General features: G+C 35.4%; 1 protein-coding gene and 1 pseudogene across 1 annotated transcript; both read right to left on the minus strand.

Annotated features, from left to right (window-relative positions):
* Positions 1-13,774: 13,774 nt before the first annotated feature.
* Positions 13,775-14,227, minus strand: LOC135209342 (dual specificity protein kinase shkD-like). The gene has a single exon (XM_064242042.1). The coding sequence runs from the start codon at positions 14,225-14,227 to the stop codon at positions 13,775-13,777; it is 453 nt and encodes a 150-aa protein (XP_064098112.1).
* A 3,093-nt stretch (positions 14,228-17,320) lies between these two features.
* Positions 17,321-25,273, minus strand: LOC135209343 (uncharacterized; annotated as a pseudogene).
* Positions 25,274-27,827: the final 2,554 nt, after the last annotated feature.

Consider the following 27,827-nt stretch of genomic DNA (forward strand, 5'->3'; position numbering starts at 1 on the left):
CTTGGGATATGTTTAACAATGACCTGGTATTTATTTAGCAATGACCTGTTATTTCTTTAGCAGTGACCTGGGATATATTTAGCAATAACCTGGGATTTATTTAGCAATGACCTGTGATGTATTCAACAATGACCTGTGTTTTATTTAGCAATGACCTGGGATATCTTTAGCAATGACTTGGCATTAATTTAGAAATGACCTGTTATCTGTTTAGCAATGACTTGGGATATATTTAGCAATAACCTGTGATTGATTTGCAATGACCTGGGATATCTTTAACAGTGATTTGGGATTTGTTTAGCAATGACCTGGGATATATTTAGCAATAACCTGTGATTGATTTGCAGTGACCTGAGATATATTTAACAATGACCTGGCATCATTTAGAAATGACCTGTTATTTGTTTTGCAATGACATGGGATATCTTTAGCAATGACTTGGCATTTATTTAGAAATGACATGTTATTTGTTTAGAAATGACCTGGGATATATTTAGCAATAACCTGGGGTTCATTAGCAATCACCTGGGATGTTTTTAACAATGACCTGGGATATCTTTAACAATGACCTGGCATTCATTTAGCAATGACCTGGGATATATTTAGTAATAACCTGTGATTCATTAGCAATGTCCTGGGATATATTTAACAATGATCTGGGATTTATTTAGCAATGACCTGGGATTTACTTAGCAGTGACTAGGGATATCTCTAGCAGTGACCTGGTATTTTTTAGCAATGACTGGGATATACTTAACAATGACCTGGGATTTATTTAGCAGTGACCTGGTATTTTTTAGCAATAACCTGGGATTCATCAGCTATGACCTGGGATATATTTAACAATGACCCTGGGTTTATTCAGCAATGACCTGGGATATCTTTAGCAGTGACCTGGTATTTTTTGGCAAGGACTTGGAATATGTTTAACAACGACCTGGTATTCATTTGTCAGTGACCTGGTATTTTGTAGCAATGACCTGAGATATATTTAACAATGGCCTGGGATTTATTTAGTAATGGTCATCTGGCGATCGTCTGAATCCGCCAGAATCTGGTAATAGTTATTGTCTTATTTCTGTTAAAATAATTAAGCAGATTTAAGCGTCGATTCCGACGAAAACTCTACCAGCGTTAGACCTCGTTACTGACAGCAAACGATTCGATTTTGGGAGCGATAGGAATGTAACTTTAGGCGATAAGGGACCTTCGTTCCTTCGGAATCTCGGCTGCATTCTAACCGTTCAGTTGGTTTCTTTCCGCTTAGCTGTCCAGCTTCTTTGATTTTCTTAAATATTAATATTATTATTATTATTATAATAGCCTTCCGATCTCCACGCAGGTATGTTCCCCTACGACCTCTGCTCTTCCGCTGTGTGAGGCGAGGTTGGAACCGAAGTATGATTGGCATTATTGCTTTAATTATTGATTTTTCATTTCATCATAAAAAAAATAAATAGATAAATTTTCGGTGTTTGTATAAACTTGAATTTTGTAAAAACCCTTGAGATAAATTTATGAATTTAACGAAAAGCAAAGACGATTAATATACGTGAAAATTCATTTTAAAAAAAGCGTCAAAACAATTTAAATAAAATGGACATTTTCAATTTGTCTTTGTGTAGAAATAAACCAAAATTCTCCAGAGATGAATAAAAAAAACAAATATAAGACTTTACTTAATTATACGTAAAACATTGACGATCGTTTGTCTGCGAAGAATTTAACCACGATGCAATTACTTTAAGAAACACCTTATTGCAGGAGATCAGGAAATAACTGCTACTGAAGTGAAGGCCGCTTGAGTGTTGAAACAAAATGGAGACATTGTAATCATAATAACAGTTACAACCGCCAATAATCGGTTGCTTTGCAATATTAATCCGCTGCATGAACAGGTTTGAAGGAATACCGATTTTGCTGAAGTTCAAGGTTGGTGCCTGAGTTTTGTCTGCGCATGCGCGTAATAATCTCTCTCTCTCTCTCTCTCTCTCTCTCTCTCTCTCTCTCTCTCTCTCTCTCAATATATATGTGTGTGTGTGTATGTGTATGTATGTAAATATATATACATATATATATATATATATATATATAGTATATATATATATATGTATAGATATATATAGTATAATATATTATATATATATATATATATATATATATATATATATATATATTAAATGTTTGTGTGTCTTTCTCCTCTCTGTTATCCAGCAATAAAAACCTTTTTCTTTAAAAAAATATAACTTTTAAAAAGAAAAAACTAAGATAAGCCACAATATTTCGAACAGATTACATCGACTGGATTTTTAAAATATGTATATAGTATATAGTATATATATATATATATATATATATATATATGTATGTATGTATGCATGTATGTATGTATGTATGTATATGTATATATCCATGTATAAAATGTCCTTAGATGAAAAGTAAATAAAAAGGTAAGATTGAGATACGATAATAAGAAAAGTCATATAAGGAATAAATAACATCCACGAACAATCTAACATAACAAACAATAACAACTAATTAGCAATACATAAATAACAGACCACAACAAGCAGGAAAACAAAAGCCAAATACAACCATAGCAAATAAAAGCCTCACAAAAAAGAAAAAAAATAGAGCAGCAAATAAAAGCCGACACCACATTTCCGTCATTGGCTGAATCAACGTGACACCTCCGAAATTCCGGTCCTATCTGGTAATTCCGATTTGGAGGTCGATGGAAGAACACCGCCCCCCTTCCCCCTCCCACACCTCCCCTCCCCCAGCCTGTATCTTGTACCCCCTCTCCATCTCCCCCCTCCCCCTCCCCAGGGACTTTATGCTATTTGTCAACTGGACATCGATAGCCTCGACTGGAGAGGCTGTAAGACACTGTAGGACACTATAAGATACTGTATGACTCTGTTAGACACTGTAAGACACTGTAGGTCAATATGGAAAACTGCAGGACACTGTAGGATACTATAGGACCCGTAGAACACTATAGACCACTGTAGGACACTATATTGCACTATATGACACTGTAGAACACTATATGACACTATAAGACACTGTAGAACACTATATGACACTATAACACACTGTAGAACACTATAGGACATTGTAGAACAGTATAAACCACTGTAGGGCACTATAAAACACTATATAACACTGTAGAACACTATGTGCCACTATAAGATACTGTAGAATACTATAGGACACTGTAGGTACGGATGGTGTGACAGGACACTGAATTTCATTAGGACATCTTTAGATCTTCATGCTGTTTGTCAAATAGACACTCAGGCGCTTATTTAGAAGGAGCTTGCAGGACACTATAGGACACTGTAGGAGAAGGATTCAGTGAAAGGACACCGAATTTCACTAGGACATCTTGGGGGTCAAGTAGGAGAGATTACAACCACAGTTAGGACATCGTCGAGTCAATGGAGAAGTTAGAATAACACTGCAGTGTCCGACAAGAGATATAATTGAAGTAGATTAGTTAGGAAGGACTCTTGGGACACTGAATGTGTTAGTAGGACACCGAGATATCACGGCAGAGATAAGAATAGGACACCGTGTGGATATCGCTAAAGGACTACAAAATCAACGCCTTCCGAAAAAGACACTTGGACATCGTAGAATTCGGGGCTAAATGTCTTTGGGACACAGAACATAATTCATGGGACATCGAGACCAATCATATAAAGGACAAGGCTAGAGAACAGCCACATTGTCTACATAGAAGCAACTCTCTCTCTCTCTCTCTCTCTCTCTCTCTCTCTCTCTCTCTCTCTCTCTCTCTCGTACGATACACGATATGATTTTTTTCAGTATCTTAAAGTACATATTTTTTTAGAATAAAAATAAAAGTACATATTTATTTTAAAATTAAAATAAACGAATAATTATATCTATAAGCTCGTAACCCCACCCAGCCGCCAGTCCCCCCACCCATCCCCCGCCCCCCTGTCCCCCCCCCCCCCACACACAAAAACCGTGGTCACGTGACATGACGATACTTTCAGCTATCACGTGACCCGATGACGTCACGCGACAACCCTACCTGGCGTTCAAGAAAAGTTTCCAGTTATTACTTTTTTTAATGGATTTATGTCTCGACAAATAAGCGCCAAGGAAGTAATGTGAATCGGGGGGAACACGTAAAATGAAAGAGAATGTAGAAGCTTAGCAACTTCGATATATATATATATATATATATATATATATATATATATATATATATATATATATATATATATATATACATATATATATATATATATATATATATATATATAAAGAAAAATCCAGTCAAGAACAAATTCTAGATTTATTATTAAGTGAAATTATTGATTATTAAGTGGAATTAATTCCGTAAAAGTAATCATTATTAAATAAAATTATTAATCCTTAAGTAAGATTATTATTTTTTTATTGAAATTAATTTGTAAGCAAAATAATTACTTTTTAAGTAAATCTAATTAATAAGTAAAACTAATTTGTAATTTGCAAGTTTAATTATTATTTGTTGAGGAAATTATTATATTAGATAAAATTATCAATTATTAAGCACAATTATCAATCACTAAGCAAATTTATTAAGTAATATGATCAGTCATTGAATAAGATTATGAACTATCAAGCAAAATAATTATTCAACAAGTAAGATCATTCTTTTATGGCATTATCAAGTCCAGCGACGATTTCAATAGTAGATAATCACCTGCAGACGTATATATATATATATATATATATATATATATATATATATATATATATATATATATATATATATATATATATATATATATATATATATATATATATATATATATTAAAATAATGCACCCACAACAATATAATTTATAATATACTATAAATCTTTGGAAAGAACATTTATCTTGGCAATGCACGACGCGGAAAATTTCAACGAACGAATATTGTCTACGCATGCTAAGTAGGGGAAATTTAATTCAAGGCTAATTTTAAATCATTTAATCTGTTATTTATTATTATTTTTTTATCTTTTCATTTCTTGTTACAGACACTGCCATGAATTAAGATGATTCGCCTTTAAAAAAGACAATAATCTCCGTCTGAGCTTAAAAAAAACTACTTGGCAATGACAACTCAAAGTGGGATTTCGCTTAGTCCATAATAAAAAAAAATAATATGAATATATATAGTATATATATATATATATATATATATATATATATATATATAGATATAAAGATATATAATATATAAATTATATATATATATATATATAATAATATAATAATATTATATATATATATATCTATATATATAATTAACTATATATATATTATAGTATATATTATATATAATATATATATATAGTATTATATAATATAAATAGAATTATTATACTTCTCTATCCCAACTGCGACGCATTGCCGCTTGTACCGGAAATCATACGCTATTTTGCAACGACTGTATAATATAATATGTGATATATATACTACATATATATATATATATATATATATATATATATATATATATATATATATATATATATATCATATTATTTTTTTTATTATGGACTAAGCGAAATCCCACTTTGAGTTGTCATTGCCAAGTTAGTATTTTTAAGCTCAAACGGAGATTATTGTCTTATTAAAGGCGAATCATCTTAATTCATGGCAGTGTCTGTAACGAAATGAAAAGATAAAAAAAATAATAATAAATAACAGATTAAACGAGTTAAAATTAGCCTTGAATTAAATTTCCTCTACTTAGCATGCGTAGACAATATTCGTTCGTTGAAATTTTCCTCGTCGTGCATTGCCAAGATAAATGTTCTTTCCAAAGATTTATAGTATTATAAATTATATTGTTGTGGGTGCATTATTTTAATATATATATATATATATATATATATATATATATATATATATATATATATATATATATATATATATATATATATATATTATTACTTTCACGCACCAAACTTGTTATTCGTTTAATTACAAATTAAATTAAACTTAGGATCATATATCTTAACTTGACTTTAACCAGCACATTAATGACGCTAAGAGACAATGACTTTAAAGATAAATAATGGGAAAAAACAAGCGCTTTGCGCTCGTATTAAATAGAAGGCAGTTGTATTTACGCGTACGCCTTGACCATTAATAAGAAGACTCTAATATAGAAATATTTCTTTCTGTTTAGAGTGAACACTCCCTCTTATTATCACAAAGGACGAACAGGAACTTAAAAGATTCCATAAATAGACTCTTGAATGCTCCCACGGACGAAGACCCTTGGATATCATATCGATGTGCTAAAAATACCACTTTAAATTAGAAGGTTAGCAAAGAATTGGGACTTACGCACTTCGGTTGGTCCTATGGTTTCCATATCGGGGGCTGAGTGCGTATTTGCGTATATAGATATATATATATAATATAGATATAATAGATAGGTAGATATAGGCATAAGATATATATATAGATATCTAGATATATATTGATTTTATATATATATGATAGATATAGATATGTATATATATAGATAGATATATATATATAAGCTAGACTAGATATATATATATATATATATATAGATACTATAATATATAATATATTATTTATATACTATATATATATATATATATATATATATATAATATATATCTATATATATGAATAATTATCAACATCGAACCGTGATCCAGTTTATATTATCAATTCAAGCTACAAATGTCCTTTAATATCTAAATTCACTTTACCTCCCAAATGATATATTTTCATATATGTACCGAGGAGAATTTTTTAATTGATAATAATTTCGTCCCCCCATGGGATCGAACCACGTCCAAGTGGACGGGGACGAAATCAGGACAGTCAGTGGACGCTATCCAATCAGCCAACAGAGACGCTATAAGTTCATATCGATTCTGACCTTACAAATCACCCTCGATCTGGGTGCTTTCGTAATTAGAATCGATATGAAACCCCGTCTACCATGTTGGCCAATTCGAGCGTTTGACAGCACGTAGCCTTTTGTTATTGAAATAATTATCACATCGAACCGTGATCCATTTATATATCAATTCAAGCTACAAATGTCCTTTAATATCTAAATTTACTTTTACCTCCCAACTGATATTTTCATATATGTACCGAAGGAGAATTTTTTAATTTGATAATAATTTCGTCCCCCCATGGGATCGAACCACCAGTCCAAGCGGACGGGGACGAAATCAGGACAGTCAGTGACGCTATCCAATCAGCCAAACAGAGACGCTATAAGTTCATATCGATTCTGACCTTACAAATCACCCTCGATCTGGGTGCTTTCGTAATTAGAATCGATATGAAACCCCGTCTACCATGTTGGCCAATTCGAGCGTTTGACAGCACGTTAGCCTTTTGTTATGAATAATTATCACATCGAACCGTGATCCATTTTATATATCAATTCAAGCTACAAATGTCCTCCTTTAATATCTAAATTCACTTTACCTCCCAAATGATATATTTTCATATATGTACCGAAGGGGAATTTTTTAATTGATAATAATTTCGTCCCCCCATGGGATCGAACCACCGTCCAAGTGGACGGGGACGAAATCAATTAAAAAATTCCCCTTCGGTACATATATGAAAATATATAATTTGGGAGGTAAAGTGAATTTAGATATTAAAGGACATTTGTAGCTTGAATTGATATCTATCTATATTATATATATATATATACTATATATATATATATATATATATATATATATATATATATTGTTGTAATTTTAATACTCACTATGCCCTCTTAGCGCCTTTTTTTTGGATACGCTTGTCGCTACTAAGCCTCAAGATCCAGTTGCAGGGCATATGAAGAAATTATTGATGTGGCGGGAAACTGGTGTCCCGTAATCCCGCTTCTGGACGTCGTAATTTCTTCATATTTCTTGTAATTGGATCCCGAGGCTCTGTAGTGACTGCGTGTGCCCAAAAATGCGCTCAGAATTCGAGAAGTGAAGATGGGCATTGTGGGTATTACAATTACATATGTATCTGATGAATATATATAGATATATATATATATATATATATATATATATATATATATATATATATATATATTTAAAACCATCTGCGCTAATTACTTTCACCATATATACTGAATACATGATACTTAACTCAAGATTACATAGATAGAGAGATAGAAAGAAAGATAGATATTATTATTATTATTATTATTATTATTATTATTATTATTATTATTAATTATATTATTATTATTATTCTAAGAGGTCCACAATAATAAAAGGGAAGGGTTCGAAAGCTTTTTGTAAATGGTTTTTAAATTATACACGATCTCGCAACATTTCTTTATTGTTCTGGACCTCTTAGAACATTATATATACTCTCGCGATAGTTTTTTCCTAATTATTATATTTATATTATTTTATTAATTATTATTAATTATTATTATTATTATTATTATTATTATTATTATTACGTCACATTCATCATCATCCCTGATTTACAGCATTCATTATATGTATCTATCAATATCACCATTATGATCACTATCAGTATCGCTGTCATTATCACAGACTCCGTTAGAGAGTTGTCGTCCACTACCTCACAATAATCACTATCTGAAAACGATGAACCTGGCCAATCACCATAAATCACCATAAGACATTTATTCACCACTAATTTCTTCTTTACGACGAAGAGCAGAAATAATTGACCACGATATCTGGACAATTCAGTGGTCACGGAAATAAAAGATAATAATGATAATTCTTTGTTTGTGAAAAAAAAAATACAAAAAATTCTCTGTTGAATAAAAAATAAAACATTTTTTGGTTACGAAATATTTTTGGTAAAAGAACAAAATTCTTTGGTCGCGAAAATTTTGTGACGGAAAAAATTCTTTGATCACGAAAAAAAATTCTTTGGCTACGAAAAAGCTTTGGAAAAAAAATTCTTTGGCCACGAAAAAGTTTTGGAAAAAAAAATTCTTTGGTCACGAAAAAGTAAAAAAAAAAAAAAAAATCTTTGGTCACGAAAAAAATTCTTTGGCTACGAAAAAGTCTTTGAAAAAAATTCTTTGGTCACGAAAAAGTTAAAAAAATAAAAAGTATATCTTTGGTCACGAAAAACATTCTTTGGCCACGAAAAAATCTTGGAAAAAAAATTCTTTGGTCACGAAAAAGTTTTGGAAAAAAAATTTAGTCACGAAAAAAATTCTTTGGCCACGAAAAATATTTTTGTCGCGGAAGAAATTCTTTGGTCACGAAAAAATTATTTTGGTCACGAAAAAGAAAAAAATTCCTTGGTCACGAAAAATATTTTTTTAATCACGGAAAATTTCTCTGGTCAAAAAGATTTCTGGTGACGAAAAAAAATTCTGGTCACGAATAAAAATCTTTTGTAACAAATAAAAAAATAATTATTTGGTCACGAAAATAAAATAAATAAATGTTACAATAATAAAAAAATAATCCATCACGAAATTACATAAGTTAATTCTTCGGCCACGAAAATAAAAAGGAAAATTAAATAATTCTTTAGTGGCAAAAAAAATAGAATCATTATCTAGTCTCGAAAATTAAAGAAAAATGATTTTGTCACGTAAGAAAAAAAAACATGTTTCTGTTAACGATTTCGTCGACAGATAAGACTTGTCAATTAAGATACGTCTGAATTATGCCTGGTTTAGACACTAGGGGTTTGGGGGGCGGTGGGCTAATGACACGCCCCCTTTGGTTTTTGTCTGATTTAGACATAATGCTATATTTAGCATGCTTTGATTTCTTGGCTAATTTATATGTGGGGTAAATTAATCTTTCTTAATGTATGTCTAATTTAGACATGGCCCGGGGCTGGGAGTGTGTCGCCACTTTCAGTTTATGTCTGATTTAGAAGTGACAATTGAATAAGCAGTCTTTGACTTATTGTGTAATTTAGATACGAGTTAAATTTAGCCTAATTAATTTATGTCTGATTCAGACATGGGATATGTATGAGAACTCTTTAAATAATGTCTTATTTACTCACGTCTTCTTTATGTCTTGACTTCTACATGGTGTCTGAATTGGATACTGTCTTATGTCTAATTTATATATTATAAACTATTTGGTCATCTTTTGATTTGTCTAATCTTGATCTAGAACTGGAAAACGATAGCACACTTTCATGTCTAAATTAGACATTGGCTTGTAAATTAACCCTCGTGCATTTATGTCTAATATAGACTTGGAATCTAAAACAGCCTGTCTTCTGTCTTGAGTCATGTCTCATTCTTGTGAGACTTAGACCGTTATTAACACTATGTCTGAATTAACCGATATTATGTGATAGGTTACCTTACTGTATCGATTAATATATATGTATATATATATATATATATATATATATATATATATATATACATATATATATATATAATATATATATATATATATATATATATATATATATATATATATATCTAATAAAAGGAGCCCATAAAAACCACCAAAATGTAGAGAGAAAAAGTACTATATTTCAGAGACTGCTGTCTCTCTCTTCAGGTATATGAATGAGAAAAGTTTACAGAAAATGGTGGTATTTATACAGAGATTCGTCCACAATTACCGCCAATTTAGGTCACCCTGGCTGATAACTTTTGTCACAAATTCAGAGAAGCACATATACCACTTCACAACATAAAACTTTTAAGCCTTGACGTAGACTCCCTATTCACAAAAGTACCAGTACAGGACGTTCTTCAGTTTTTAAGGGAAAAATTATCCCCCTATTCAGATCATTTCCCTTTGGCACTTGACAAAATAATAAAGTTAGTTGAATTATGTGCACATAATAACGTATTTTCATTCGGGGAATCATTCTACAAGCAAAAATTCGGGTGTAGTATGGGTAGTCCTTTAAGTCCTATTTTAGCCAATCTGTACATGGAATACTTTGAAACTACAGTAATAAATGCAATAAAACCCAAAAACATGCTGTGGATGAGATACGTGGATGACATACTAACATTTTGGGATAATAAGTGGGGTAATTTTAATGAATTCCTCTCAAAATTAAACGCATTAGTGCCCAGCATCAAATTTAAAGTTGAATGGGAAACAGACAACAAAATTCCTTTTCTTGATGTTTTAATAATCAGAGACACGACAGAATACAAATTTACCATATACAGAAAACCAACGTTCTCACTTTCATATATTCACTACTTTAGCTATCATGACAATACTATCAAGATAGGTCTAGCCAGCAAACCTATTCCTAAGAGCCTTACGAATTTGTTCCCCAGATTTCCTGGAAAAAGAATTTGAACTAATTCGCAAGCAACTTTCATCTTTAAAGTATCCTGACCATATATTGAGAAAGCAATTCAAAAAGACAACGTAATTTTCTACCGACCCCCTAAAGACAAGACCAGAGACACACCCAACAATAAAATAAAAATTCCCCACCTGGAGACGATTAAGAGAGTAACTCACACCCTTGGGAAATCCAACCCTTTTGCATTTACCTACCCAAATACCTTAGCCAAATCCCCTGCTGATTAACGTCCAACAAAAGACATCGCCCAAAGACTCTGGGGTATATGAGATCCATGCCGGAGGACTGTGACCAATCTTACATCGGATTTACAGGTAAATCACTTCCCCAGAGATTAATACAACACAAACGGTCAGTTAGGTATGGACAACAGAACTCGGCTATTTTCAATCATATAAATGAACATAACCATAGAATAAACTGGAATATGTCACGTGTAATTTATAGCAGCAACTGCCGGTACAAGAGTCAAATGATGGAATCGGCCTTTATAAAAGAGAAGCCAGGTAATGAACATCTCAAAAGGGAATTGGACATCAGACATCGTCGACGCAGTGTTCATTCAACCACGCTTAAGAAGATTAAAGGAAGATTATCAGCGGGGTGACCTAAATTGGCTTACTTGTGGACGAATCTCTTGTATAAATACCACCTTTTCTGTAAACTTTTCTCATTCATATACCTGAAGAGAGAGACAGCAGTCTCTGAAATATAGTACTTTTCTCTCTACATTTTGGTTTGTTTTTATGGGCTCCTTTTATTAGATGGAATTCTGTTGTTACAGACAACACTTTTACCAGTCATATATATATATATATATATATATATATATATATTATATATTATATATATATAATATATATATTCTATATATAATATATATATAATGTAAGTTAGATTAAACCAGGCTAGGTCGCGCTGGTGTTTATTTATTTATATATACAGGTAAATTATTAAAGAATGTGATATTATTGAATTGAAAATGCCATATATATATATAGTATATATATATATATATATATATATTATATATATATAGTATATATATATATACGTATATATATATATATATATATATATATATATACGTATATATATATATATTTGTGCGTGTGTGTGTGTATTACTCGGTATAGCAAATAAACCTATCACTTAATATCGGTTTTAGACTCCAAGTCTATATTGAGCATAAATATGCGTGTATATATACCTACATACATACATACACATGCATACACTGTGATAGTATTACGTACACAAACAAACACGCACATACACTATAGAGACAGTCGTTTACTCCCGGGGAGATACACCATCAACACCTTGTTTACTTCCTGTCATGATACAATGATAATCATGACGATAATGATACTGATAATATAATGATGATAATGAAGGAGATATGATTATCAACCTTCGTCTCTGCAAAGGTGGCTGGATTAGACCCGGCTCCTCATCCAGTCCCCCCTACACCCCCTCCCCCAGAACCCTGGCTATGGGGAAGGGGGGATGTTGTAGGTACCCCCTACACCCCCTCCCTCCCTCCCTCTCTCCCCCTTCCCCCCCCTCCCCTTTCCCCCTACCCCGTGACTCCTCCCATCACTTTTCATTGGCCAATGTTATTGTTGTGGATTCGTACAGTCAGTGGGATGTCTGGAGGATGGATTATCTTTAAGCATAATTAACTTAAATTTATATATATATATATATATATATATATATATATATATATATATATATTACATAAAACCCACCACATCAATTTTTCTTTCCATCGACAGAACTACGAGACCAAAAACACACTCGAACAGAAAGGACCACCAATATATTTCAGTCCGATCCACACACAAGACCTTCGATCTTTTCAAAGACATCAATGTCTCAGTCACTGAGACCTCACTGAGACCTCACGGAGACCTCACAGAGACCTACCTCTCTTGGGTGACTTGACATCAACAACAAAAGCACATCGCCAAATATATACCATTTACACTAATGCAGGTACCGACGTCGGAGGAAAGAGAGAGACCTTGAATTTATAGCTATTTGTTTTTCTTGTTTTCTATTTTCTTTTCAGATTTTCTGGATGACACTGTTTTATTCGGTATCTCTTTCTCTCCCTCTCTCTGTTTCTTTCTCTTTCTCTTTCTCATCTCCCTCTTTCTTGATCTTCTTGATATTTCCTTTACGTATCAATAACACTTATTCGAAAACACTTTGCAACAAAGTAAATGTTTTTTTTTCTAAATCTGGAACCGGTAACAGAATGACAACAGTAATGATAATAGTAGTGATAACAATAGTATTAGTTATAAAAGTAGTAGTAGTAGTAGTAGTAGTAGTATTAGTGATAGTAAAAGTAGTAATAGGGATCGGTTTGCCTACCATGGCGTCACGAAGCGCTGGTGGTGATAATGATGGAGGAGTTTGCAGATTTAGCATCTATTGTTGGAGATTTGATGATGATGATGATGTTGTTGTTGGAGATTCGGGGCGGACGTTGTTGTTGGAGGAGCTGCTGCTTCTGCTGCTGCTGCTGCTGTTCTTGTTGTTGTCGTATTGGGGGGGATTTCGTTCGATGGAGGAGATGTTGTTATTGTTGGAGTTGGTGGTGGCGATTGATGTGGCAGTTGTTGATGATTGGTGGTTGTTGGAGGAGGCAGTGTTGTTGTTGTTGGAGTATTACGGTCTGAGCTGACGATGCTGCGGTGGTTGTTGGTGATGTTTTTGGTGCCGTCTGTATAATTGTTGGTGGTAGTGGTGGTGATGTTGTTGGCAAGAAAGGAGGGGAGGGGAGAACGAAGCAAGGGGGAGGAGAAGGGCAGACCGAATACGAGGCCGTATGTGGTGGTGATGGGCGCAGGTTGTTGGGCTGACGGGAAGTCCATCCCTATGATGGGCGTGAGTGAGAGAGAGAGAGAGGAGTGGCGTGAGTGTTCCTCTCCACCCTTCTTCTACACTGACACTGCTGCCACCGACGAAGAAGGAGAGAGACCTTCCTCCTCCTCTTCTTCTTCTTCCTCTTCTTCTTCTTCTTTTCCTTCTGCTGCCGCTGCCGCAGTCCACACGAAACCCCTCTCCTTCCCCTCCCCGTCCCGTCCCGTCCCGTCGCGGACATACACACACACACACTATCACACACACACGCACGCACACATACACAATCAATAACTTCACCTCTCTCTCTCTTTCTCATCTCTCATTTCTGCTTCTCTCTCCTCTCTCTCTCTCCTCTCTCTTCTCTCCACTCATCGGCCCTCTGCCGTCTTTCCTTTCTCTCTTTCTCGTCATCTTTCTCCCTCGTCGCTCCTCTCGCTCTCTCTCTCTCTCTCTCTCTCTCTCTCTCTCTCTCTCTCCCGCCACCACCAATCCCCCTTTCCCCCGAACCTCCACCCACGACCCCCCCCCCCCCCCGCGCCGTTCTCTTCCCCAAGGGCATCCCCACAGGGGATGAGAAGGATTTCGGTCGGCGTTTTGGGGATCCTCAGGTGTTAGAAAAGTGAATGGAATACACGCCCCCCCCCCCAACACCCTCCCCCCGGGGGGTGAGATATAGGATAGGTAGGGGGTACTAGGGACTGCTCCCCTCCCCCTCCCCCCTCCCCAGTGTTAGTGTCTGCGCTGCCGCCTGTCGTAACCGAAATCTCTCTCTCTCTCTCCTCTCTCACTCTCCTCTCTCTCTCTCTCTCTCTGTTAAACTTTTTCTCTTTGATAAACCGGAGGCTGATTAGCGAGTCTCAGAGTCTTCCGAGGTTAAATGAAAAACCTCGAGGAGTCAGGAACAAACTTATAAAGTTGTCGATGAGGTAATGAATAAATATAAAACCTCGTTGAGGTCATGAGTACACTGTTAAATCTTCGAGGAAGCAAGTATAAAACTTATAAAACCTCGAGGAGGTAATGCATAAGGTTCTACACGCCTCGAGGAGGTAATGTATAAGCTTCTAAACGCCTCGAGGAGGTAATGTATAAGCCTTTTAAAAAAAAACATCGAGGAAGGTGGGGATTGTATAAGCTTCTAAACGCCACCTCGGGAGGGGAAATGTATAGGCTTTTTGAAAAACATCCGAGGGAGGTAATGGTAAAATAAAGCTTTCTTAGAACGCACTAAACAGAGAGCCTCCTTGATCGGGGAATGAGAATTATTGTGGTGAATGGTTTCGAGGAGGTAATGTAATTTTTAAAAGCTTTTTAAAAACATCGAGGAGGTAATGTATAAACTTCTAAACACCTCGAGTAGGTAATGTATAAGCTTTTAAAAACATCGAGGAGGTAATGTATAAGCTTCTAAACGCTTCGAGGAGGTAATGTATAAGCTTTTAAAAACATCGAGGAGGTAATGTATAAGCTTCTAAACGCCTCGAGGAGGTAATGTATAAGCTTTTAAAAACATCGAGGAGGTAATGAATCAACTTGTATATGTGTATCTATATTAATGACAAGCAGAGACAAGAGATCAGGAGGGCCATTTAATAGGTGAACCGCCCACGTAGGTCAGGTCAGGTCAGGTCAGGTCACCTCCTGCCCTTCCTATGGGGGTGGGGTGTGTGAGGGAGGGAGGTCCTTCTCCAGGACTTCCCCCCCCCCTTTTTTTTCTTTTCTTTGTTTTGCAAGGTCACAAGATTGCAAATGTATACCTCATCGTATCCTCATGTGTCATTTATTAGAAAGGTACGTAACGTCCCCACGTTCGGGACTTGCTCTCTCGACATGTGCGCTGGTGTCGTAATAATAATATCTCCTCTCTCTCTCTCTCTCTCTCTCTCTCTCTCTCTCTCTCTCTGGGAAATAGGTTTTTTCCCTGTGCGGCAGATATTATTATTATTATTATTATTATTATTATTATTATTATTATTATTATTATTATTATTATTATTATTATCGTTGAACTGTCCATTATAAATAAAAAATAGATTAAAGTCATATTTCGAAAAACGGTGGAAATCGTTTAAATCATACAAAAGTCTTAGGGGGACGAAAAGTCTTCCCTCGTGTTCCCATCATGCCCTGGTCAAGTTGCCCATACCAACGGCCTCTGCTTTAGTACATATGCCTGATGACATCTCCTGAATATGGAGTAGATACGACAACCCATCAGATCAGATCTCTCTGTATCTCTGCATCTCCCTTTTGGGTCGTGGTAGTAGCGAGAGGGTCTGCCCATCGCCCTCTACTTCTTCTGCGTTTCTCTTTCTTATTCTTCTGAATGGCTGCTCCCTCTTATTCGACTGGGCGACTGGTTCTTTTCAGTCTCTGTCTGAGAGGTTAGGTGTCGATTTCCAATCTGGTCAGATTTGACACAGTAGACCACACCAGTCTCGCAAGGTGCAACTGAGCACTGAGATACATTGTGTTTCCAGTGGATTTAATCTTTTTATTGTTAACAGAGATGCAAAAGCTACAAGTTATCTTTAGACTAGAATAGAACACGATAAACAAAAATACAGAATGAATTAACAAGGCGATAACATCTGTACAAAACAACGAGGAATGATGCAAAGTATCGAGACTGAACAAGTGGTTTTTATTCACTAATGATCTTTAAGCTGTTTGTGAGAATCATTAAAAAAAAAACTCTTATGAATGAAAAAGAAATTCTTAGGTAACTGATGATGTCTGGAGAAAGTGTGGTACTGAGATTCATTCATAGAAGTGAGACATTGCAGACTATGAAGAAAAAAAATATATATCAGCTGATAATTTCCAAGAAATATATTATATATATGCGTGTGTGTGTGTGTGTGTGTGTGTGTGTGTGTGTGTAGTGTGTGTGTGTGTGTGTGTACCTTTGACAGTGATATTTAAAATAGTTCGCTGAAGTATTTAAAGAGATCCTCACTATATCACCTGATAATTTCCATGAAAGAACGATGGAAAAGTGAAGAAATATATATATATACATATATTATTATATATATTGTCTATTATAATATATATATATGTACGTAGTATGTATGTGTGTGTGTGTGTATAAACCCTTTGACAGTGGTATTTAAAACAGTTCACTAAAGTATTTAAAAATATTCTCACTACTTGCTTTCATCAATGTGAACTTCTGGTAATCAGGGAGAGAAGCCATTTCGTCCCGTTGCCCTTGGAAGAGGGAAGTTAATTAACAGACAGGACAGCGGAAGTCCACCAGTTGCCTGGAAGAACTTGTGGGGGCCTCTCTATCCTTCAACGGGAACCAAAGAATACCAAACGCCGCTTTCTTCGTCGTAAATACGACCGCTCTCTAAATCAAAGGACAAGGATGACGCAGAAGAGGCCTTCTGTGGCCTCTGGGAGGTAACCTTTGCCACGGCTACCTCTTTGCCCTCGGCAGAAGAGGTCAGCGCACCGGCTCGATTCCTGGAAGGACGTCCGGTAGCAGAAGGAACAGAAGACTCCCTCAGAGGTGTGGACAATCCTTCAGGACGAAACTCCCTGCTGGCGATATCAGGAGGCCGGTAGGGATTGAATCCTATGAGAGCCGGGAAAACTGAAGGACTCTCCTCCTCCTCCTCCTCCTCCTCCTCCCCTCTCTCCAGGACTTCAGCCTCTGGAACACTGAAAGAGGCGTAACCGTAAGTCTGTTTCCCGCCGGAAGCTCGAAGCTTCTTCTTCTTCTTTTCGTCCAGGCCGGAATCTTTATCGACGCCGACTTTATTTCCCTTCCTCTTCGTAGGCTTTACCTCGGGAGGTACTCGTCGCTTGGGTCGTAGATATGGGCCATTCCCTCTCTCTTGGTGATTCCAGGAACGGCTGGAATGGCCGGGATTCGCGACGAAGTGTCCAGAGAACGGCTGGAAGCTGCTGGAACGTAATCCGGGACTGGCTCGCTGTGGTAGCCTCCATGATCCTGGAAGGGGGGAAAATGGAAAACTGGAATATAACAAAAATTACTGGACCCCAACCCCCACCCACCCTACCAACCGTTGCATATTTCTCTATTTCCTCAATCATATAATTCAACATCAGTTTATTGTTATACTTTTTTCCATGGAAGGCCTTACTCACCTTGGCTTCTAAATTGTGAAACTCACAATTTTGCTTTTTGGATTCACAAACACACACACACACACAATAAGTAAATGAATTATTATTTAGTGAATTGAGGAGGTAACTAGACTGATAGAAATGTTGGAAAATGAATGAATTATCTCAAAGAATCTATGGCTGACTGACTACTATTAATATTTCTTATCTAAATCAAGGAATGACACTGAATGACAAGTAGAAAAGTCTAAAGAGCTGGTAGAGAGAGAGAGAGAGAGAGAGAGAGAGAGAGAGAGAGAGAGAGAGAGAGAGATTACTTAAAGTGTAAGGAAGTCCAGGCAACTTGTGAGAAAGAAAAAAAAACAAATATTTAAAGTGAGAGAAAGAAAGTCCAGGCAGCTGATGAGAGAAAGAGAGAGAGAGTACTAATAAAATGACAGAAGCAAAGTCCAAACAATAACGAGAGAGAGAGAGAGAGAGAGAGAGAGAGAGAGAGAGAGAGAGAGAGAATCTGCAATAAAGATTGTTTTTTTTTTACAGTGAGACCAAAAGATTACCATACAGACGCCGTGACGTCATCACTTACGTCATGGTGATGATCGTCGCTGTACCCGTGGCCATCTCCGTGATGATCGCCGCCCCCGCCCCCGCCGCCGTGATGGTCATCGTGATGATCATCCTTAGTGATATTAGTTTTATTTAATGACGTCATAGATATAGGAGTGACGTCACAGATAAATTATGACGTCATGCTTATGAATTGTTGTCATTTGATGTTTGTGAATATATAGTTTCATTTTTCTGTGTTGTAAATATCTATATATTTTCTTGAAACTATATATATATATATATATATATATATATATATATATATATATATATATATATATATGTATATATATATAAAATTACTTTCAAGAAAAAATATATAAAAATAGATATCTAAAAAAGAGAATAATGTAACTTTGTGTTATTACGGATAGATTTGATTGATATACAACCTTTGGAATTGATAACAGGAAAGTGGACCAGATTTTATTATTTTGGCGTCTAAAAGTATAGATATATATATATATATATATATATATATATATATATATATATATGTATATTCAAAATTATAATTATTATATTGTTATAAACTCAGAGTGATAATCAGAATATGTTACCCTTGTTTTCAGGAATAGAAAAAAAAATTAAAATTAAAAATAAAAACAAATAAAAATAATATTAAAATTCCAAATAAAGACTCACGTGGTACTTAGGGGCATGGTTGTAGTCCCAGTAATGTTCGCCATGCCCTCCTTTGTCATCGTGCCATCGTACCTGAGGAATGTGTGATTATATATATAAATATATAATGTATGCAGAATCTCTCTCTCTCTCTCTCTCTCTCTCTTATAGTTATCATCGAGTATCGCACCATATTCAGCACTAATGGTTGTGTGGCAGAAGTTTTCAATTTAATTTTATGTCTTTTTTTATTTCGTGTTTATGTTTCTTATATTTAATTTCCAGTTTTACTCTTACATTATTATCTTTATTTTACGATATTTATTATTTTATTTATTGTTTATTTATTAATTATTTCCCTAAGATTGCCTGTAAAAAGTAACATTAAGCCTATAAGTAACACCCGATTGGCTTATCGTATTTTACAGGTAAACCAATCCGTTCCGTTACGATCTAAAGTCTGCGCCCATTTCCCACGCTAGTCATTACTACTCTCGTAGTCACGGCGTCGACTGGGTTCTGTTCTATCTTACGTCACAACAGAGCTTAGTAGGCCTGAGCCTTACCTTCGTCTTAAAATTGTGGTGAGGTCCTCCCTTCTCGTACCTCTCTATGGTATGGTAGCCGTTGCCTCTCTTGAAGCCGAATTCGTACTCCTTTTTGTCGGGCTGGTGGGCGTACCTGTGTGAAGTGAGAGGACACGTATATTAATTAATCATTTATCTACGTACTTGATAGTACGTTATCCCTGTTTACGTACAGATAAACGTACATACGTGTATTTTCCCAAATTAATTTCGTCTCCCGTTCTCCAGCTAACCCAACTTGCATTCATAAACGTCCGGCCTAATGTGGCGCATGCGCACGTCCCCTCCTAACTCCTCCCCACACCCTAAACGCCCACGACCCGCTCCCCCCTTACCTTTTTACGCCCACCTCTCCCCCCTCCTCATAAGAGCTTACTCATGAAGGTACGTCTGTACTTCCATCAATCATTCAGACGTTTACTATGACCCCCTTTGAGAAAGAAAACGGATACACTAGAGAGAACGGATGATGATTGATGGGGAGGCCCTTCTAAACTAGTGTTCCTCCTGGTCTTGCACATATAAACCAGTGCCCTTCGGTCTTGCCAGCATAATCTTGTGTGTCTCCTAGTCTTACCTATATGGTGCCCACTGGTCTTGCCTATATAAACTAGTGTCCAGTCGTCTTGCCTCTATAAACTAGTGGCCCGTGTCTTGTCTCTATAAACTAGAGTCCCCTGGTCTTAATTGCCTATATAGCCTAATCTAGTGTCCCTTGGTCTTCCCTCTATAAACTAGTGTCCCCCAGTCTTAAATGCCTATATAGTCCAATCTAGTGTCCCGTGGTCTTGCCTCTATGAACTAGTGTCTCCTGATCTATATAAACTAGTGTCTCCTGGTCTCGTCTATGTGGTGTTAGTGGTGTTATCTCTAAAATATAGTGTATTTCGATCTTAGTTATGTTGTGTGCCGTGCTCTTGTCTATATTAACCAATGTCTCCTGGTCTCGTCTATATACAGTAGTGTCCCCTGGTCTTGACTTTATGTTGTTTTTGAGTCATTTCGCTGCTTGATGACAGACTAATATTTCAAAAATCATTTGGAAAATCGCCTAAAACTAGGACAATATATCAATTATTGCACAAAACTTTTGAGTCTTATTCAATGGTTGTTGGCTGTTTTCTTGTTCAAAAACTCGTCATAAAAATCGCCAAAAAATAAAATGAAACAGAGAAACAATAAAAGATTTTTGTTTAAAAAATCATTTAAATTTGTTGTTGTGGATCGATTGATTAATTGCTTTTATATGTATTTCATAATATATTAATGTTAAATTAACTAATATTTGGTTTTGATAGTACTTACATGAAGAACTTTTCCTGTCCATGGCCACCATCATGGGTCGCTGAGGCAGATAGGTCATCGGACGAGGAGGTGGCCAGTCCTTTCAGACAAAACACATTTTTATTATTATTATTATTATTATTATTATTATTATTATTATTATTATTATTACTTATTACTACTATATACTCTACTACTGCTACTTACTTAACTACTACTACTACTACTATTACTACTACTACTACTACTACTACTACTACGAAGATTAAATGCAGCTGTCTCAGTTCATTCTATTCTGTGTCGTAACTTACCAATCAAGTCTTTTGCTACATTTTTGTGCTGTTGAATCTGTGCCTGCACTGAAAGCAGACGACATCCACTCAGCAGGAACAGTACTGGTATGGTCAGGTGCTGAAATGAATGGGAGAAATTTACTGAGTACGTCTTAGACGGGGTTAACTTAACCAGGAGAGAGAGAGAGAGAGAGAGAGAGAGAGAGAGAGAGGAGAGAGATAGAGAGAGAGAGAGAGAGATGAGAGAGAAGAGAGAGAGAGAGAGAGAGCAGAGAGAGAGAGAGAGAGAGAGAGAGAGAGAGAGAGAGAGAGAATTCCCCTTAAAGTCTTTGAGATCTCTGTTTTCAACCACATTCCAGCCATAAGTATAAGTTATGTCAAAGAACGCCATAAGAATGTATTACAGAACATCACAATAAAAATATTCATGTCAGAATTTGTTAGTATAATCTAACAGTCTCTACTAAAAGAGCCAATAGTCATATTTGATCAAGCTACTGAATGTTTGTCAAATAGTCATGTTTAATATTTTCAAGCTTCAAGTTTCCTGAATTTCAATTTTTTTCAATTTGCAGGAATTCATTGAATCCTTAATTTATTTATTTTTTATTTATTTTTTTTTTTTTTTTTTTTGCACGGTCTCAAAATTTACAATAATTTTTTTATGCCTAAAACCTGCTTCTTAATACTCTTCGAGATATTTATGTGAACAAACAGAATTAAATGGATACATAACCTTCATGTATGTATACATAATATATATATATATATATATATATATATATATATATATATATATATATATATATATATATTATATATATATATTGTGGATAACTAAACTTTACCATACCTAGCCATGAACGTAAACGAACACTAAAAGACGGAGATTAGAACGAGTTCAACTTACCATTGTTGCTCGCGAAGGAACTGTGATTTCGTAGACTTCAGTCGCTGTTTATATACCATTCGAGAGAGAATCTCTGTCTCGTCCACCTTTCCCGAGGAGGCTTCTACTAACGCCCTCTCCCCTGTTTCCCCCTTCTTTTCCAGTCCCGCCCCCCGACCCTTAGTCACTCTTTAAAGCTTAAAAAAGAAACAAGTTCTACGCTCGAAAGGTCGGAATTTCGCGCCCAATTTTTTTACCGCCAGTTTTCCACTTTTTTTTTTTTCCGTCGTTGGTGATTTTCGATTTCAACTCATTTGGCACATCCGTAACGACCTCTTGACCCTACTCTCTCTCTCTCTCTCTCTCTCTCTCTCTCTCTCTCTCTCTCAATTCGTAAACCAATCAATCAGTTTTATTTCACTTCACGACTTGGCTCCTTATGTATAACTGAATCATGAAAGTTTGGAACGTAATAAATCCATGAATAAAGGTATAAGCCACGAAGGAAAAATAAACAACGGAGTTTCTGCAAGATCTTTCGACTCGACGTCCTTTACTCAGTAGACAAACTGACTTTCATGAGGAATTGACAGTACAGGAAAGGTCGTGTAACTGACAGATAGAGATTATAAGGAGATTAGTACCTAGAGTCCGGTACACCTGGAGAATGAGTAACCTTTCCAAACAAGCATAAACATGCGTACAATTTAAAAAAAAAAGGATTAAGTCAATGACCTCACACACAAGGACAAGACAATTAAAGGATAATATAGGGTGACAGTTATTCAGAACTTTGGTAAACAAAAACTTTTTCACAATACATATTCACAGTACATATTAAACATACATATACAATGAAGATATCTCTAAGGCAACTAATTTGTATTTTAGTCTGTAATTATATCTTTGAGGTCATTCTTAGACATGTTACAAATACAAGGGTCTAAATGAAACAGGTCACGACTAATATTAAAATGACAATGGGAAGTAAGTTGTATTATGGCAGATTCTAAAAGATTTCGTGATAAGACATCTTTTGACCCTTGCACTTACTGAACTTCCAATCCAGTTCATCCGGTGGTTGTTTTCACTTAAATGAATGAATATTGCATTAGATGTTTGCCCAGTTTTGACAGAATATTTATGCTGGTTTAATCTTACTTCTAAACCCTTGGTCGACTGTCCGAGATAAAAAGAGGGGCAGTCCATACATGGAATTTTATATATTATGTTGTTGCTTTTGGGGCCATTTTTTATTAACATTCCTTTTAGTGTGTTATTATAGAAAAAAAAACAAGGTTGACCTTAAAGGCTTTTAACAATGATTTAATGGTTTCAAATCCGTTAAAATACGACAAACTGAGAATGTTCTTAGAATTTTCTTTCTCCGTGTTACTTACACTATAAAACTTTTTGTGGGCTTTATTATAACAAATATCTAATATATGTGAAGGATAACATAAATCTTTCCTTATTTTTCTTATGTATTCAATTTCTTGATCCAAATATTGGGGACAAACAATGCGCAATGCTCATTAAAACATAGAAGAAAAATTTATATTTTGATGTTAAGATGGTGGCCGGAATAGAAATGAACATAAGTTAAGGTCAAAAGATGTCTTATCACGAAATCTTTTAGTATCGGCCATAATACAACTTACTTCCCATTGTAATTTTAATATTAGTCGTGGCCTGTTTCATTTAGACCCTTGTATTTGTAACATGTTTAAGAATGACCTCAAAGATATAATTACAGACTTAAAAACAAATTAGTTGCCTTAGAGATATCTTTGTTGTATATGTATGTTTAATATGTATTGTGAATAAGTTTTTGTTTACCAAAGTTCTGAATAGCTGTCGCCCTATATAATCCTTTAATTGTCTTGTCCTTGTGTCTGAGCAGATTGACTTAATTTTTATTTATTTATTTTTTTTATTGTACCCATGTTTATGCTTGGTTGGAAAAGTTACTCATTCTACAGGTGTGCCGGATTCTAGGTACTAATCTCCTTATAATCCCTATCTGTCAGTTATACGACCTTTCCTGTACTGTCAATTCCTCATGTAAGTCAGTTTATCTGCTGAGTAAAGGACGTTGAGTCGAAAGATCTTGGAGAAACTCCGTTGTTTATTTTTCCTTCGTGGCTTATACCTTTATTTATTGGCTCCTTATGTTTAGCTACCCCTCCTCTCTCTCTCTCTCTCTCTCTCTCTCTCTCTCTCTCTCTCTCTCTCTCTCTCTCTCTCTCTCTCAACATTGGTTACAATGAGGTATTCGTCACAACCTGCACTTGCAGATTTTCTAATCCGAACGCGTGCGGACATGATTTTCTCTCTCTTTCACACACACAGGAAACAAGCTTTCCTTTTCCAAGCGTGAAGAATCTATTTAATACGGAAGGGCTACACCGCGAATCGGACTTATTGTTGTCGTCTACAAGTGAATGACAGTGACTGGGCACTTTGTTTTGGAGAGAGAGTGAGAGATAGAGAGATGCCGGGTGATTCCGAACTTTCCCGCTAGGGTGCTTTTGAAAAATACGGGCGATAGACTGGAGAAGAGACAACGATTAAAAAGTCTATTAGTTGATAGACTTCATTACTATTGTGTAAAATATGCGCACATTTCAAGTTAGACGATGGAAAAATGCGTCAACTTACTGTTAACATCAACGCCAACACGCCTCTTAGTGAAAAAAAACTAAATATACGTAGAAAATAATAGGCTTAATAAAAGCTATTTTGTAAATCTTTTAGTGGAAAAGGAATTTAAAATAAGGAATATTGTTTATCCCGTATAGGAGAGAAGGAAGATGAACACTCGTACTAAGTGAACATTCCGCAGGTAGATTTCAGGAGGGGCCGTTGTATAACCAACGTCACCCCCAAAACTAACCGAACACTGCTGATGTGTTTTGCAGAAGAATTTTGGATATAAACGAGTTCATCTTACTTATTGGCTCATTATGGTGATATGTACAACTTTTTAGTTTAATTATGAGACTACCTTTCACTCCCTTCAGTCTACAGAAAACCATAAAATTATAGGCATGTAACATACAACTGGATAGTTTTGCAATCATAAGTCACTTGTTGAAAGTCCACCAGTTCAAATACTTTTTAAGTGACTTTTCTTGTTAGGTTAGCTGTGTGGTATCAATTTAAAAAGTGGTATTATTTCACTAACTTCTTCACCATGTAAAATTTCCAATTAATTCCCAAGATTCATGGCAACTTCGTTTTATTTATTTTCATGATGATTGGTCTACGACGTGGCAAACTTCCCTTCTGAATATAAACCGTTCTTTACAATCATACATTATTTTTCATCGGGCACCATAATTGTTCTGTCAGCCAACCCTTCATATTTCACTACTTTCGTGGCTGTTGTTGTATTAGCTAACTGCTGGTTTAGGCCTATACTTGGTGCCTGGGCCTGATGGTTCGTGAATTCAGCTCGTTTTGGAGATCCTATGGGTTTTCCGTTCTAATTTTTCCTCAAAACGGCACCATTACCTTCTTTGCCCTACTGAAATGTTTGTGAGATTGTTCCCGTACCGTAAAAATGTGGAATAGTCACTTTGCCTGTTTTGTGAAAAATTATGTCATTAATTTTCAGGACTTTGTGTTACCTTTCAAATACCAGTCTCTTGAGGCAGAGTACTTCAGATTTTCGATTTTACCCACCATTTATATATGTTGGCAGTTTAAACCTTAAATATTAACCCATGTGTATCTACTTGATTATGTGATCATTTCAGTAGAAAATAGATAGTGGCACTAAATGTAGTTTGCCTTTGATTTCAGTGACCTGACCCAAATAAGCTCTTGCCTATAAAGCAGGAGTACCACATTGTATTAGGCCCCTTTAATTAGCTATGTTTTTATTCTTTCGTCCCCTTGGGTCGTCTGGTCTCATTGTGACCCATTAGTGCTTGTAGTACCATATCTTCAATGTTTCCTGTAGTGCGATAGTGCCGTCAGTGCACCTCACGCGGTGCACTGTAGGCATTGCTTGAGGTTCTTTGCAGTGTCCCTTCGGCCCCTAGCTGCAACCCCTTTTCATTCCTTTTACTGTACCTCCATCCATGTTCTCTTTCTTGCTATCCACCCTCTCCTAACGATTATTTCATAGTACAACAGCTTTTGCCTAAATTCTACATTCCATTCCATATTATCAATGTCTGTTCCAGACTTGACCTAACCCAGTGATCTGTATAAAACTGATTAATAAAACTGTTACCCTACATCATTTTCACCTATTGTATGGGGAGGACAAAGCCTTCCGGTTCTCAAGAAAAGGGATATAGCATTACTGTTACCCTCGCGCCCTTTCTGTGCGCTTTGCATTTTTCCTAAGATCAATCATTAACCTTTTTTCAAATTCCTTTTTGCTCTCCCTTCCAACACGAGTCGCTCAATGACTTGCTTTTACTCCTCGTCTACCGCTACTCCCATTTATATGTCTAGAGTTAAACATTCTCTAGGCTTCTGCTTTTCGTCTTAAATGATCATTTTGTTTCTGCAATCCGTTTTGGCCTCTTTATAAAATTCGTTGTAAACTCCCATCATTTGGAAATAATCAGAAAATTAAAGAGAAAAAATTAATTGAAAAATTAAAACTCATTGTATCAGTTAAATGCAATAATAATGTTACGAGATAAAAACCAGGGAAGGTATTAGAAAGTTCACGAAGTCATAAGACAAAATTAAGAAGTTCCTCGGGGTTCTAGACTTTTAGTTTTTTAATATAAATGGAAAGTTCTTGAAAATAAAGTAAGTACAATAATTAATGGTCAGTATGTTGCTCATTACTTTAGCATGTTAGTTTGTACTGCTTTACGCTATACTGATACGTAAAGTAAAAAAAATATATATATATATATATATTCAGCTGCTTGCTGCAGTTTCTTTATATCGTGAATAGCTATTTCCATAACAGCATTACACTTTTATGTCAAGTTTGCAGTCATATGGGTGCTGGATTGCTCACCAAATCTCATACATTCAACAGTAACCGAATCCGTTGTATGTATTTATCTGTGTTGAATCCAATGCTAAATATTCCAAACTTACTCTTTCTGGTGGAACATGTACTTAATTTGAAGAAAATATAGTCTTTCATAGGTATATAACGTTCAATTTTAAACGTAAACAGGTTGTATGTTACAACAGATAAGAAGAGAGAAAAGATAAAGTACATCTTTCACTCGAAAAATACAAG

This window comes from Macrobrachium nipponense, chromosome 37 (genome assembly GCF_015104395.2).
Source record: "Macrobrachium nipponense isolate FS-2020 chromosome 37, ASM1510439v2, whole genome shotgun sequence".
NCBI lineage: Eukaryota > Metazoa > Arthropoda > Malacostraca > Decapoda > Palaemonidae > Macrobrachium > Macrobrachium nipponense.

Coding starts and splice junctions, on each gene's coding strand:
- LOC135209342 (XM_064242042.1), bottom strand. CDS start 14,227: ATGGACTTCCCGTCAGCCCAACAACCTGCGCCCATCACCACCACATAC.